The sequence below is a fragment of the Takifugu rubripes genome, chromosome 1, assembly GCF_901000725.2.
Source record: "Takifugu rubripes chromosome 1, fTakRub1.2, whole genome shotgun sequence".
Taxonomy (NCBI): domain Eukaryota; kingdom Metazoa; phylum Chordata; class Actinopteri; order Tetraodontiformes; family Tetraodontidae; genus Takifugu; species Takifugu rubripes.
Genome location: NC_042285.1, coordinates 9,825,086 through 9,839,553, shown reverse-complemented (window position 1 = coordinate 9,839,553; position 14,468 = coordinate 9,825,086). Strand labels below are relative to the sequence as shown.

The 14,468-nt window shown below is 46.8% G+C and overlaps 1 protein-coding gene across 2 annotated transcripts; it reads right to left on the bottom strand.

The window, feature by feature from the left end:
* Positions 1-639: 639 nt before the first annotated feature.
* Positions 640-14,206, bottom strand: shisa8b (shisa family member 8b). Of its 2 annotated transcripts, none has more exons than XM_029851032.1 (5): positions 13,766-14,206; positions 12,805-13,479; positions 6,082-6,209; positions 3,335-3,448; positions 640-2,444 (listed from the first exon to the last, which is right to left on the bottom strand). In XM_029851032.1, exons 2-5 carry the CDS (start codon positions 13,431-13,433, stop codon positions 1,906-1,908), a joined length of 1,410 nt encoding a protein of 469 aa, XP_029706892.1. In that variant the 5' UTR covers positions 13,434-13,479; positions 13,766-14,206; the 3' UTR covers positions 640-1,905. The 2 variants fall into 2 exon arrangements, with proteins under 2 accessions (XP_029706892.1, XP_029706898.1); XM_029851038.1 differs by having other exon boundaries at positions 13,779-14,206.
* Positions 14,207-14,468: the final 262 nt, after the last annotated feature.

Sequence of the window (14,468 nt, the reverse complement as noted above, 5' to 3'; positions counted from 1 at the left end):
TCTATGAAACATATTTCCTATTACTGAAATCATAAGAGTCTTCTAAAACAGCAGCAGCCAATACTTTTTATACATCAACCTAAAATGACAGATAATACAGCCCTTATTGAAAGGAAATATACAGGGAATACATTGAAAATGTACACATTATTCACAGTAGAAATGAAAAAACATGTTATTTTACAGTGAAAGTTTCCTGCAAACACTTTTTCAGCATCCCCATGAGCCTTTACTGTGAAGACGGCTGTCTAGCTTTACTTTCATCATTTTAAAACACAAATAAAACATCAAACTCAGTTAATGTGGGGTAAAGAATTTGAGTTGCAGGTTGCAGTTCAGGCTTAAGCTGGAATCCCTGACCAGCACTATATGATCTATTTATTTATATCTGTAGCTAAGGTATGTTGGATCTGTGGGATTTTAGTGTGTTTGCATCCTTATTTGGACTTTGGGCTGTTCTGAAGGTTTTGCAGCTGTATAGAATGCTGCGCTGCAGCAGCAGCAGCAGCAGCAGCAGCAGCAGCAGCAGCGGCAGCAGCAGCAGCGGCAGCAGCAGCAGCGGCAGCAGCAGCGGCAGCAGCAGCAGCTACAGCTGCAGCGGCGGCGGCGGCGGCGGCAGCGGCGGCAGCGGCGGCAGCAGCAGCAGCAGGGGCAGCAGCACAGTGCCCTCTCCCGTCCAGGCTCTGAGACAGAACCGAAGCTCCAGGCCTGGAAACGCCTCAGCGAAGCTCCACGTAATCTCGCCTGTGAGTCGGGAATTACAGTCATTCTCTCCGCACGCTCTAAATTATGACCCAGACAACTGAATATTGAGAGACCCAGATCTACACTGACTCCTTTATTTTTCCTTCCCCCAAGGAATGAAAACACACACGTGCACATTTTTCTATTTTTCCTCCTCCCTTTCTTTTTCTTTATAAAGAGTTAAGGCCTCTGGCCATAATTCTGGTTTTCCCCCTTTCTCTGTGGCCGGGACGGAGGCTGATGGGGGCTGACATCATGGTGGTATTGTCCTCACCGTGGAGTTAATGTGACCGCAGGGATGCCATGTCTGCATGCTCCGCTGGCTCTGACGGAACACAACGCAAAGTGCTTCATTGTGGAAAGAGGTAAAGGGAAATCCAAAGGAGCATAAGATCTCCTCTCCTCTCTCTCTACCCAGCCATCAGCAGGACGCTCCCCCTACATGAGCCTGGTCCTGCTCAAGGTTTCTTCCTGTTAAAGGGGAGTTTTTCCTTGCCACTGTTGCTTGTCTGGGGTCAGGCCCTGGGATTCTGGAAAGCGCCTTGAAACAATTTTGATTGTATAAGACGCTATATAAATAAAGATTGATTTGATTTGATTTGATTTGATTTGAATAGAGAACAACTGTGCATGGAGGTAGACCGAGACAGAAAAACACATTTTCACAAGAACCGGAGGAAACTTTTGTGTCCATAAAGCCAGACGTTGGACACGGAACTGTTTAACAAAAGTTTGTTTCTAAGCCTTTGGGGGGGCACGCATGTTAAAAGTCTTTCTGTGTATTGACAAATATGCGTGATTAAAGATCTGAACCTCTTCCTCCACTGTTCCCTCAGTTTGTCGCTCATTAGTAGTTTTGGACTCATTACGGACTATTCTTGCCAAATCCGAAGAGAAGCTGAGATGAAAAACAGACAAAATCCTGCTTTTGTTGCTCTGTTAACTCTTAACCTCCCTCAACCCAAATGACCACTGCAGCCCCAGAATCACAGTGGTTCAGAATGTCTGGAGGATGTTTGACCTCGAGGAACCTGAGAATTTATAGAACCTTTCATGTACAGTTTAGTGGCTACGCTTTATTGATCAAATTACACCACCTGTAGGACCTGCTGCTCTGTGTTTACCGGTAGTTAGTCGGTCTTCGTGCTGAGGCCTTCATCCTCAGACTGTCACCTCAGTTGTGCTGTGGGTGGAGATGCTTTTCTGTCTCATTGGATGGTAGTAGGACGATTGAGATGGGTGATGCACCTGTACAGACCCCCCTCCAGCACCTCCGTACATTCCTCCATATGGCTGGTTAAAGAGGTCTTGAGGGTTGTCTGTGCTCTGCTGCCTCTTGTAGGAGTAGCCGTGTCTCCGGGTGGAGCCGTGCACAGAGGAGGAGGATGAGGAGGTGTGTCCAGGGGCGGACACCTGACGGTGGACGTGGCGCACTGTCGGTTCCCAGGCTTTGAAGGCCGAGCTGGAGAGCATCGGGTGTGTCGTGGTCTTGGGGATGCGCGGGTGCTCCAGGTGGCCAGAGGGGATGGAGATGGAGAGTGGGGCATGGAGGTCATGCTGCGCCGCTGCAGGCTGGTGGATGTACGACTTCTCTTTATGCTGCCCAGGCACTGGTTGGAAGGCTGGAGGGGCCACGGGCTGATACTGGGAGAAGTCCATGAGGGGGAAGCTCTTGTAGTAGCTTTGAGATGCACTGTGAGCTGTAACAAACCAACAGTTAGAGGAGAGGAGGCGCTATAGTTGGATGGACCATTCTCGGATGAGGTGGAATGTGATGATGGAGTTAAAGGTGCACGTTTGAAGGACGGGGAGCACAGCAGCAGCCAGGGTTTATAAATACCCTCGCCCCGAGTCCAGAGGTTGCACATGTTTGCACATGGCTGGAATGTCACACAGAATTATTTAAATAACCGAAAAACGGAGGTCATTGCTGGTAGCTTCATAGCTAACAGTAACTGTGTGTGTAGGCAAGGTTACTGAGAAATCTGACGTGAAGGTGTTGCTAGAAGAATTAAAAACGTGCAATTTAATTGTTTTCTGTGTGTGAAATGATCGATTTCTGTATCTGTTTCTGTATGTTTACTATATTTGAAGGTTAATATAAGACATCATGGCCTGTTCTACTTGTGTATTCATTTATTTTATGCATTGCTAAAAGCCCTGTGGTCAGCCATGGTGGTTTTGTTAATGTGCTTTCCAGATCAACCGGAACATGAAAATGTATTTGGCTGATATTTTCTGATAATGGGAACAAATTGTTTTCGTTATTACATTTTGTTCTGAAAGGAACTGGAGCAATTCCAGTTTAAGTGCACTTGGTTTCAGCTCCTGTGAGCTTTCGCTTCACAATGTAAATATTTTGATTCTTGGACATCTGCGAGGGAGGGACAACACTTTACCAATTTGGTTTGGGAGGAAATCCAACTTTGGTGTTCCTTCGCATGCTCACACGCTTCCGTGTGGCTGTTGCCTTTACATCTGGTGCTTCACATAGGGAAGCGACGCTCACGGCTTGGCCAACACTTTTGTCTATATGTGAAAGGTCACGATGTTGCTCGGAATCAGCATCACGTCTGCGTGTCTGACTTACCCACGGCTTTGAGGGAGGTGTATTTGTTGAGTCCCACTGTGCTGTGGTTGCTGTGCGGGTGTGGAAGCCCTTGTCCAAATGGCCCATAGGTTGAGTTGTTCAGGTGGTACTGTTCTGGTGTGAGAGGACCAGAGTGTCAGTGGGTTAGTGAAGATGTAGGTGTCACCTGTCTTCCTCCAACTACAACACTGCCTCCAACTTTGAGTTGGTTGTGCTGACAAATCTCAACAGGGACCGTGTGGCCCAGCAGTGCCAACAATCACTGGGCTACAACGACCTCATGGCACCTGCGGCTGCTGAATTGGGGACAGACGACAACCCCGTCGGGCCACGCTAGTTCCCCACTGTTAGTGTAGGTAATCATCCTAACCAGATTAGTGGATCATAATGAAAATACCTGAGGGCATCTCACTAATTATTTATTGTTCATCTGTACTGAGCCACAACGTTGCTTCACTCGTTCTTCGACCTTTTTCCTCTTTGCGTTTTTAAAATGGACTTGCTTCACTGCACCGGTTACGCACGTCTATTTGTAACTTTTCCATCGGATGGATTTAAAATTTTTGATTTGAGAGAGAGGTACTGCATCAGTTCATAAGGCCTGCATGGTTGCACATATTTGTTTATTAGGCTACACAGGGACCAGAGATGACAGTCACAGTGTGGTTATGGTCTGCAAGCTTGTTAACTCTTAACAATGGAGGTCTGATTCTGGGTCCTGTCCTGCTCTTCTGGATCCTCCTCTTTGTCCTTCAGACTATGGACATCTGCACACTCTGTTCTCTCCTCCATTGCTCAAATATAGTAACGTTTTCCCCCCAAAAGTCATCAAACAGTCAGGGTAGCAGTAAATCTTTCAACGCTTAGGTCCAATCAGTTCAAATGTGTTCAATTACTATGTGGGTAATGACCATGACTTTTTCCAAAGTCCTGCGTCTGCCATCTTGTTCACTCTGGAAAAACCGATACTGGTCATCTATTTTCTGCCCAGGCAATCTATAGACTCTTCCGCTTCATTCTATGGCTCAATTAGGGGACATTTGCACCAGAAACTGAACCCGTGTACACGTGCTCTCTGTGCCAGCTGGACTTTTCTTTTTTTTTTGCGATTCCTGCAACTCCGAACGTGATTCACGTTCACTCACACGCCGACCCTCTAATGTCAGCCTGCGAGTTCATTAAAAGCAGGGTATGACCAAAAAGATCATCTTCAGAGAGCTTTAAGGCGACGTTGGGATGTAAAGCATGCATAATGATATAGAAATATAGATCATATAAGAGTGAGAGGGTGCACATCACTGGCCTGTACTTTAATTCCACGCTGTTTTCAACCAAAGTCTCCCTCCACCCTGTGTTTGAAAAGCACAGACGGGGATGATCGGGCCTCCCCGGTGGATCGCAACAGCGGGATATTTAATATTTGTCAGTGAGCTGTCAACAGCAACAGCAGATTGAAATATATTGGAGAGCAGCAACAGGAAGAGCAGTCGGAGGGGGAAACAGTGACTGGGGATGTAGCAATTATGTTCATTATTCCAAATCAGAGGAAACACAAGAATATGGGGCAGAAAACTCACGCTGCCACCTGTGTGAGTACACATCGATGTAATTTGATTACATCATTTATAAAATGCTAAAGTGAAGGTTCAGTAGTAGAACTCACACAGATAAATAATCACTCTTCAAACTAAAAATGATTCAAATTTGACCACTAACACTAACCAGAACATACTGCAGTGAGAATATTTGCAAGGACCTCGCCTTAATAATTCATTAGACATAAAGAAACTGCACGCTGTGCCAAGTGTCAGTCATAATTTGAATCGCTCCAAAGAGGCCGTATCACGGCAGATTAATCGATGTGTCCATTAATATTTCTCTTTCAATAGCTGGGGGGCAGCGATGTTCTATGGCATCTGAGGAGCGTGTCTCTTCATTGGATCACAGATGTAGAATTCAAATACATTACTAGTACGTCTAACTGAGTGTGCACTGTGAGTTAGTGGAGCATCGTGTGCACGGGGGCAAAGGGTTACAATCACATGAACAGCTGTCCAAATATTCAAAGTGACGCTGCTGAACTGATGATACTTGTCCTGAAGGCTGGTTTGGAAGGGCTTGAAAAACATGCAGGCTGTTACAAGCATGCGCGTGCATTAATGTATGCGTGTGTGCATGTACTGAATGTATAGAAGATGTAGAAAAGGACAGATATTGCCTGTAGAAGCCCAACCTACATTTGCATACTAATAACCCAGCTGATGTGCGGCACCTGCAGGGACGTAAATCTGCACCATCCGAGACAGGATTTGAATTTTTAACATTGAGGGGTTTTTTTTAGTATCGAATTTGACAAAAGGCATCAATTTTTATCTTTTTCCCTCAGTGTTTAATGTTCAGTATTAGCCCTTTTGTGGATGAAATATGGGACCCATTGCCAAGGTTTTTACTGGCCAGCTGCTGGCCAGTTGGCTCTTCCGCCGCAGCTGTGAACTATAGTGTCCGCTATGCGTGAAAGGGTTTAAGAATTTGGGATAAAATGAATTGGGTTTTATAAAAATAATAATAAAAATCAGTTGCTGGGGTCATATACAGGTGACTTCTCAACTTCAAAGTTTGAATTCGATATAAAAAAAGATTCCTAGTTGACCCAGGTTCACTTTCAAAGATCTGGTCTGTCTTTGGCTCGTCTCCTCGCAGCTTGACTTGAATAACCATTTAATGCGTGCGACCGTGCGTGTGCTCACCACTCCTGCTCCGCATCATCCTGGCTGAAACGCCGTTGGCCCTGCCCTCGCTGGGGGAGCTGGCTGCTGCAGGGTTTTCCACCGAACTCGCTTCAGCCCCCTGCTGCTTCAACAAGTCCGTCAGTGTCCTGGAGATCAACGACAGTCACAGTGTGTAAATGTCCTCGTTGATGCAGGTTCATCTAAGACATTAGTAGAAAATCAAGCTTTTCTTTGTCTGTCCCCCCTCTCAGGGACAAACAGGCAAGATTTCCAGGGTTGGGTTGGGCTGTAGGAGAGAGAACGGGGCGACGGATGAACACAGACACACAATCCTGTCAGAACTTCAGTCTTTTCACGAATGCAGCCATAAGACGCACTACCATGGCCTCGCAGAAACAGGTGAGACATCCCCCTTTTGGACGACCTGTCCCAAACTAGAGCTGACAACGAAAGTGTCCCCGACTTCAGCGTTTTAGAAAAGAAAATTTGAAAATGTTGGGCGATTTTCAGTGATTAAAATTAAACAGGGGAGTTATGACCGGCGCTGCTGACTCCACCTGTCAGGAATGAGCTTCTCATTGACCAATGAGATACCGCTATGCTGCTAGTGTGGAAAAGAAGGTGAAAATAAACAGGAATGAAGGAAAAAAATCATAAGTAAGCTAACTGCACATCTGCGAACCAAATGTCTCCATCAGTCAGTGACAGTCAGCCTGGGTTAGCCTGTCATATTTAGAACCACAATCAATAACATTGTTGCTGTTGTTGTTAAAATGATGTTATATATTTATTCTGTTGGGAGCAAAAAGGAGGAGAGGGAAGAACTGTCCTTTTACTGAGGAATGACGAACAGACCTTCCATTTACACGCCCTTGTCAGCCAGACCAGGATGACGCAACGATGCACCTTTGCAAATCATCCGTTCCTGTTGGCAGCAGATTTGCTGTGGTGAAGTCCTCTGACACGACATTGTTGAAAAAGGTAGAACATGAGTGTGATCCAGCCTGTTGCTGCTCCAGGACCAAAGGTAACGCCACAAGGAGGCACCTTTTAGCACCATGGGCAACCACGAACACAGGACCCAGACCAAGTTGACTTTGTGCCCCTCTTACGGACGGTTCTTTTCTTTTTTTTAAATCTGTGAGCTGGAAATCTCCCCAGATTTTACTTCACCCGACTGCAGAGATCATCCTCCCTGCCACTCATGCGCTCTGTCCTCTTTATCATTAACACAAGCACAGCTCACAGCATCCAAACCCACAACATTGAGTTAAAATGGTCTGATCGTGGCTTTTATATATAAATAAACAAGACACAAACCAACAAATCGGCGTTTATAGAGCAACTCCCCGTCCCTGGGGCTCCAAATCAATTCACAATTGTAGTCATTTTACTTCTAATCTTTTTATAGTCCATTCGCCTGTTTTCCTGTATTCTATATAAAATCATGGTGTGAAACTGTTGTCAAATACCTCCCGATGTAAAATGCTAATCGCGTCCCCTCATCTTTAATCCCTGTTTTTTTCCTTCTGTCTCAGCCCCCACCTCACCTAAACTCAGCCCTAAATCTGTCTCTTTCTCTCTCCTCCAACCATATCGTTTGTCTTCGTCTCCGCTCTTCATCCCCTCTGACTCAGTACCGTGCGACGCCTCAGGCACCCGCCTGCTCTCCTTTCGGCTTCCCGTTCAGACAACTTGCTGATTCGGACTTTTAATCCTGCCCGTGGGCTACTGTTTTAGGGTGTTGGTTGAACTTTGGGGAAGGTTTCTGCACATGCCTTTGAAGCCAAGATTGCCGGGAAGATGGATCAGTAATTCAGATTAATTTTGGCGCGATGAGGGCATATTGACAGAAACTGCCTTGCTGGAGTTTAGCCCACTGTCATGCTAATGTCTCTTTCAAATTTCTTCTAGCCTCAGTCAATGTTTGTCAGGTCACTAATTTGCATTTGGGTTTTCTGAGTCACATCTTGTGTGTAAAGTTCTGCAGCCAAAGAAGAAAAGTCCGCACAGGACTACAAGGGTCAAAGATGTCGGACCAGAATTTCCAATCATGGGATGTTCAGCAGAGACAGCTGACGGGCTAATAAAGTCCACCAGCCTTCATCACCTCTGCCATGGAATTTACAATGTTGCCAGCTTGTGAATCACTATTAGTAGGATTAAACGACACCAAGCTGGCCCATTTGTTTTTGGGTCATTTGGGTTTCAGTTACGTCGATGCACGTTTTGATGTCTTGTATATAGACCCTTCAGGCCTTTTTTGATTGTTCAGTCATTGTAGGGATCACAGGGCCATTTAGATCCGGCGACATTTCGGCTTCTTGAGTCTTCAAGGACCTTATTTCTCTCACTTACTCGCTCCCGATCAGCCTGGTCGGAGAACTATGATTATTGACAACTATAGTAAACAGAGACATCAGCTCAGGTTTTGCAGAATAAATTATATGACAGGGTTGTGGAAATGACATGATGTTTGATGTGAAGGATGCTGATGATGATAAGATCGGCGTGGACATTAGTGGACTGGGTAAAGGTCAGGCAGGTGACCCTGCACCGTGACCCCCACCTCAACCGTTAACATTTCTTACGCATTTCTAATTTAGCCTGCTCCCCCGCTGAGCTGATGGTTGTCTGTCTGAACTTGTCTGAAGGTCAGCGAGCATTGGAAGCCCAGCTCATCGGTCGCTCTACAACAACCACTCTAAAGACTATTCTATATATTGAATCAACATTAAAGTCAGCTTATAGCACGGGCCATTCTGATCGGCTGTTCAGCTGTAAAAAATCAATGCCGATGTTGCACCGAAAGAGGAGAAACTGAAGTCTGCTGAGCACCACAATGGCACGACTGTCTGGAGATGTGAGAATGCACCCTCCAGCCTCTCTGACCAGGCTGGCTCTCTCACGTGGCCACGGTGGACCTTCTGTGCACCTCATGCAGTTAACAAACATGAGCTTTGTGGTCAGCTGGGCGCTGGTGGCCGTGTTTTCTTATCAATGCTCAGACTTAAGTTGCACTGGGAACCTGTTCAGGTCACCAACAGTGTCGTTAAAATGGACCTGGAACCATCTTGTGTTTAGGAGCAGGTTCAGGGTCCATTCATAATTATTATCCTAATAGATTAAAGATTAAAGAATCATAAACATCTACTAATTATAGGTAAAGTTACACCTCACATTTATTCGGCCTCTAAGGGATTTTAATCAAAAACAGTTGAATTAACATTAAATGTAAGAGATTGTGCAAGATTTCCTTCAATCTGTCCCTGAACTACCAAGAGCTGAAATATTAGCCCATTTTCCCAGTCAATTAAAGAACCTGGACCTCTATTTTGGTGCTTTTTTTCTGGTTTTGGTTTTGGTTCTGGAAAGTATGTCAGGTGACACCATCTGCTCAAGTCTTGTGATGCTGAAATCAGAGTAGCACTATTCTTTTTTTCCAGCTGGAACCCAAAAAATCAGTTGATAGTAAAAAAAAAAAAAAAAAAAAGTAATATTTCCTTGGTCACTTTGAAAATAGAAGAAATGCAGCGAAATGTTTCATTTGCTAATAAAACTCATTGTTGTGGCTGGTTGAGGCTGTTGACAGATGGCCCATTAGAAGTTCAGAAGACGGGTTAAACGGAGCTACCGGGCCAATCTAGTGCACTCTGCTGGTCTTGAGCTCGTCTCTTTGGAGTTTGCAGATGAGAGAAAACTTCTTTTGGCGACATTTATAAACCATTGATACACAGAATGTCACGAAGCCTCAACCGCACCAGCGTCACCCAGAAATACGAGCGCCAAACACAAGCAACACACAGTCGAAGCCTTGAGCCAGCAAGAGCTGCCCCACATTTACGAGGATGTAGACCCAACGACACCCAGCGGGACCGAGCGGGAGAGAGGGAAAGTGACAGAGCTGGAGGCTCAAACCTGTCACATCTGATACAGCCCATCGTACAACCATCGTATAACCACCTTATAACCATCGTATAACCACCTTATAACCATCGTATAACCCGTTCTTTCACTTTGGAAGGATTTACAGCGAGTGGTGACGCAGGCATGTAGGTAGCTCAGATGCGTGGATGCAAAGGCCCGGGTGGTCGGTGACAGGTGATGGAGGGTGGCAGCCTGATCCCTGCAGACGATCCGAGGGCGAGACAGACGCAGGCGAGAGGCAGAACGCGGCGAAACTTTGAGGAAACTCACAGAGAACTTCTTTCACTCGTCAGCACATTTTCTCAAAGGGCAGCTTTTGAAGTAGGAATGGTACCCTTGGCTCAGGTTCTGGAGGGTCTTGTTGCCCTTTATCTCCAAACACCAGAGGAGAATAGACGAGTAATCACAGAACCGATGCTTTAGGTAGCTTCTGCCAAAGTTGCCAGGGTTTCAGACTTACCTCCATTTGTCTTTTCGCTATCGTTCAGATTCAGTTTTGATGCTAACTTTTTGAAGTTCAAATAACTGTTGACGTGTTCAGCACAAACCTTATTTAACTCAGGCTCAACTGTAAAGTTTGCACCTTCGATGCAGATTTAAGAACCATGAAAGAGTTTTCTTATTATTGGGTTTTGTGATTTATTTTTAGACGTGTCCTTTTGAATTAAAGCACAAAATAAATGAGCGAGGTTCCCGCAACAACAGGCTGTCAACTATTGATAATGACACCATATTCGGGTGAGAATTGTGTGTTAGAGAGAGAGGGGGAGGGGGATCGAACGCAAACAGAGATCCCATTTGCTGATCGTGGCCCATATGTTGCCCCCACTGCTGTATCGAGTATTGCTCATCTGTCGGCCTCAAATCAGGTCGCAGCAGTCAAAGCCTTTAACTGATTTAACTGACAGTGTCCTTCATTACATCACACACACACACACACACACACACACACGCATGCACGCACGCACGCCCGCGCAGAGGTAAGTGCAACAGCAGCCAACGTATAGATTTGTATTATCCGTCATTACTGAACGAATCTTTGTTTCGTGTCCAAACAGAAACAGAAATTTAATCCTGCAGAATAAAATACAAGAAATCCTGGTTATAATCTGTGGTTTCTCCGGTGCTGCTGGCCGTTCTAGACTTCATGTAAGGTGGTATTGGAGGCCATCTAACCGTGCTGTTACTGTTACTGGAGCATGCTGATGCAACCTAGACGCCCAGACTATCGTCCCTGACATCAGCAGAACAATAAATCTGTGTGAGTTCATGTGTTTGTAATAATTGTAAAGGTCATCTGTGTTTGCTTGGTCTCAGCTTGTAAGCCAAGTCCCTCTCCGGTGTGGCTCTTCATTAGATGCGATGTTCATGACCTAAGGCGGCGCACTCCATTTGCTTTGTTAGCTGAGGATTAGCACAGCATGCAAACACGCTGAAGCTGGTTAAAGCAGAAGAAAAAGAAGAGGGGAGCTTCACACATCAGAAGGTGCCTGCAAGCATGTGAGGAGGTTGATCTGGGAGGAAGATCACTTAGAATTTAGCCTTCCAAGCTGATTTGGCAGCATCCTGACAGGATGTTGACAGGAAGAGAGTCCGGATGAAAAATACAGCAGAGAGCAGGTGCATCAGTATCGGGCTCTGAAGTGGGTGGACAGTTGTAGTTTTTCATCATTTCCACCGTCCATAGAACATGAGGTTTTACTGCAAGTACACTTATAGATTAGGGATTTATGTCAGCGGACTAATAAGTCAATGAGCATGCAGGCAGAGCAGCGCAGAACCCGTAAAGCTGTAATCTGGAAATGTGTTTAATCGCCAGGAGGAGCGGTAATCTGTGAAGATGGGTAGTTTCTATTTCAGCTTTCAAATATTAACCCTGGCCGTTACCGAGTGAATGAGGGTTGCAACTAAGGTTAACAGCAGAGCAAACGGTCGATGGAGCGTTGGCGAGCATCCCCACCTCCAGTTTTTTCTATTAATATGCAAAAAGAAATAAGTGAAATAGGGTAGAGAGAGGAGGGGATGTGGAGAATGACAGTAAAGACCTGAGTTCGGGGCACCTGAATGGCCTCGGATCATTTTCACGTTCTGGTTTTAAAGCCTGAATATGAAGTTTCTTGACACCATCTGTGTTTTCTGCCTTTTGCTAATTCCATCATCCAACTTAATCTTTAAATCCACGCCGCTGTTGAGAAATATGAGCAAACTCTCTCACGCGCCAGTGAGACAAATATCTTTTGTGATGGTCGTGTGCAGCGGTAACGCGGAGAAAGGGAGCAGCGAGCGAGAGGGGTCACGAACACACGTCCATGCTGTTCACCATTTGTTGAGTTCCAGGAGAGAAAAGCCTCACCCTCAAACCCTGCTGCAGTGAGTGCTCAACAGAACCGAACTCTAACACATGTCTTATACGCGTGTTTAATGCACAAGTGTGATTTGTGATTTTTCAGCTGTGGAGCGACAGGAGACGCTACAATCCAGCTAAAGCAACAAAAACGTTCTTTCTTTTTTTCCAGTTCATGTTTTTATTTCAAATATAAGTCATGCTTACAGGCAGAGCCGGTGGTAGAAGGGGGAGAAATATAAAATCAGATGGAAAAAAAGAACAGAAAATGGACAGACAGAAACAAAACAAAAAGAAAAAAAGTCAAATTAGAATCATTTTGAAAGATGAATGAAAGCAAAACATGGGCGTCGTGAACATGCATGGAAGGGCGAGTTTGTGTCCGGCAAGCTGGAGCCAGACGTGTTTTCACGCTCACATGCACGGAGCAAACACGCGCACGTACTCTCATAAACACACGTGCTCCTCACCTGGAGTTGAGGTCGGCGTGCCCCGCCCCCATTCCCCCTCCGTCACTTCCGCCGCGACTCTTCTCCAGGCCCAGTTTGGTGAAGATGCCCACCAGCACCATGATGGCCACCACGCCACAGATGATGTACACGATGAGGTGCGTGCGGTCCCGCTCCTGGTCGCCCTGGCCCTCGGTGACGGTTGCCACGGGCTTGCCGGTGTTGGCCCAGATTGGCGTGTCGTAGTTGGAGCAGATGCTCTGGTCCAGCCGCTGCTGACGGAACTGGCAACAGAAGCGGTAGAAACAGGTCCCGCAGCAGTACAGGAAGACCCCGGCGTTGCAGTTGAAGGGCGGGTCCCACTGGCCCATCACATCATAGTAGCCCTGGCAACGCGTCCCACCAACAGGGGGATCGTCCTCATCATCCGCATCCCCGCCGCTGATGGGAGTGGACAGACCCGTCTCTGGAGGAGTGTTCTGGGTCGTGTCTTTGTAGCTGGGTGTCGTCTGGTTGGCCGGGACGATAAAGGGGTCTCCCGCGGTTACGGTGGAGACGGGCGAGTCCTGGGAGAGGGCGGGGTGGGCGGTCAGGAAGAAGAGAAGGCAGCCGAGGAAAAGACGGCAGCAGGAGTGTTTGGTGGGTGTCATGTTGCTAGAAGAGTCCTTTGGCCCAAAGAAGCACTTGCAGAACCACCTTTGCAGAAAAAAGTTTTAAACATGAGAAAACAATTGTGGTGTTTTAGATCTATTTATGTATCCATGTAGGAAAAAGTAGCGTTTTCCCCCGAACAGATGTCATGAAACACACGATGTATCTATTGATGGCACAGGTTTATAGACTTGAGCAGGGGATGTTTCACGGGTCAGCCAGGATCTACACCAGCCTGACTCCTCTTAAAGGTGAAACAGAACCAAGGACCTGCTCTCCAGTCAGAGCCAAAGTCCAAAACTAATTAAACCACAACTCTTTGCGCTCTCACCTTTTTCACTTACGATCACAGGCGACCTTCCGCTGCTCTTCGCTGCTCTTCGGGGGCTGAATGATTCCCTCTACCGACCTCCACAAACGGCACTCAGCCACATGATTCCCCCGTTGGTCCCCACAGATGTTTGTCCCCTCTCCTCATGTGTTCTCCATCCTTGTCAGGGGACTCGATCCAGCGGGCTCAAGCAAGCACGAAGCAGAGCGCTCCTCTTCCCCTCTTCCCCGATCACTTCTTTACTCACTACTTTTTTCTTTCAGCCCTGCTCGCCCTTCGCTAGCTGCTCCGGACAGCTTGAGGGCTCTACTGTTGCACGTAGCACCGTGTGCCTTGTGTTTGCCTAGAGAGACGACATGTGGGAGACGGCTCTAAACACAGCAACAGTTCTGGAACCGAATGAGCTCGTCGGTCTTCTGTTTACCTCTGCTGGGGAGGGAGGGAGAGAGAGAGAGGGGGGGAGAGGGGGAGAGAGAGGGAAGGAGAGAGAGAGGGAGAGAGAGAGCAAGAGAGAGGGGGAGAGAGGAAGGGAGAGAGAGAGTAAGAGAGAGAGGGGGGAGAGAGAGAGGGGGAGGGAGAGAAAGGGAAGGAGAGGGAGAGAGGAAGGGAGAGAGAGAGTAAGAGAGAGAGGGGGAGGGAGAGAAAGGGAAGGAGAGGGAGAGAGGAAGGGAGAGAGGGGGGGAGGGGGGGAGAGAGAGGGGGG

What these genes read in the sequence shown, in the direction of transcription:
- shisa8b (XM_029851032.1), bottom strand. Translation starts at nt 13,433, where the DNA reads ATGACACCCACCAAACACTCCTGCTGCCGTCTTTTCCTCGGCTGCCTT. An exon ending in CACGCCGACCTCAACTCCAG is followed by an intron (nt 6,210 to 12,804) that starts GTGAGGAGCACG and finishes GTTGATCTCCAG; the next exon opens with GACACTGACGGACTTGTTGA. An exon ending in GATGATGCGGAGCAGGAGTG is followed by an intron (nt 3,449 to 6,081) that starts GTGAGCACACGC and finishes CTCTCACACCAG; the next exon opens with AACAGTACCACCTGAACAAC.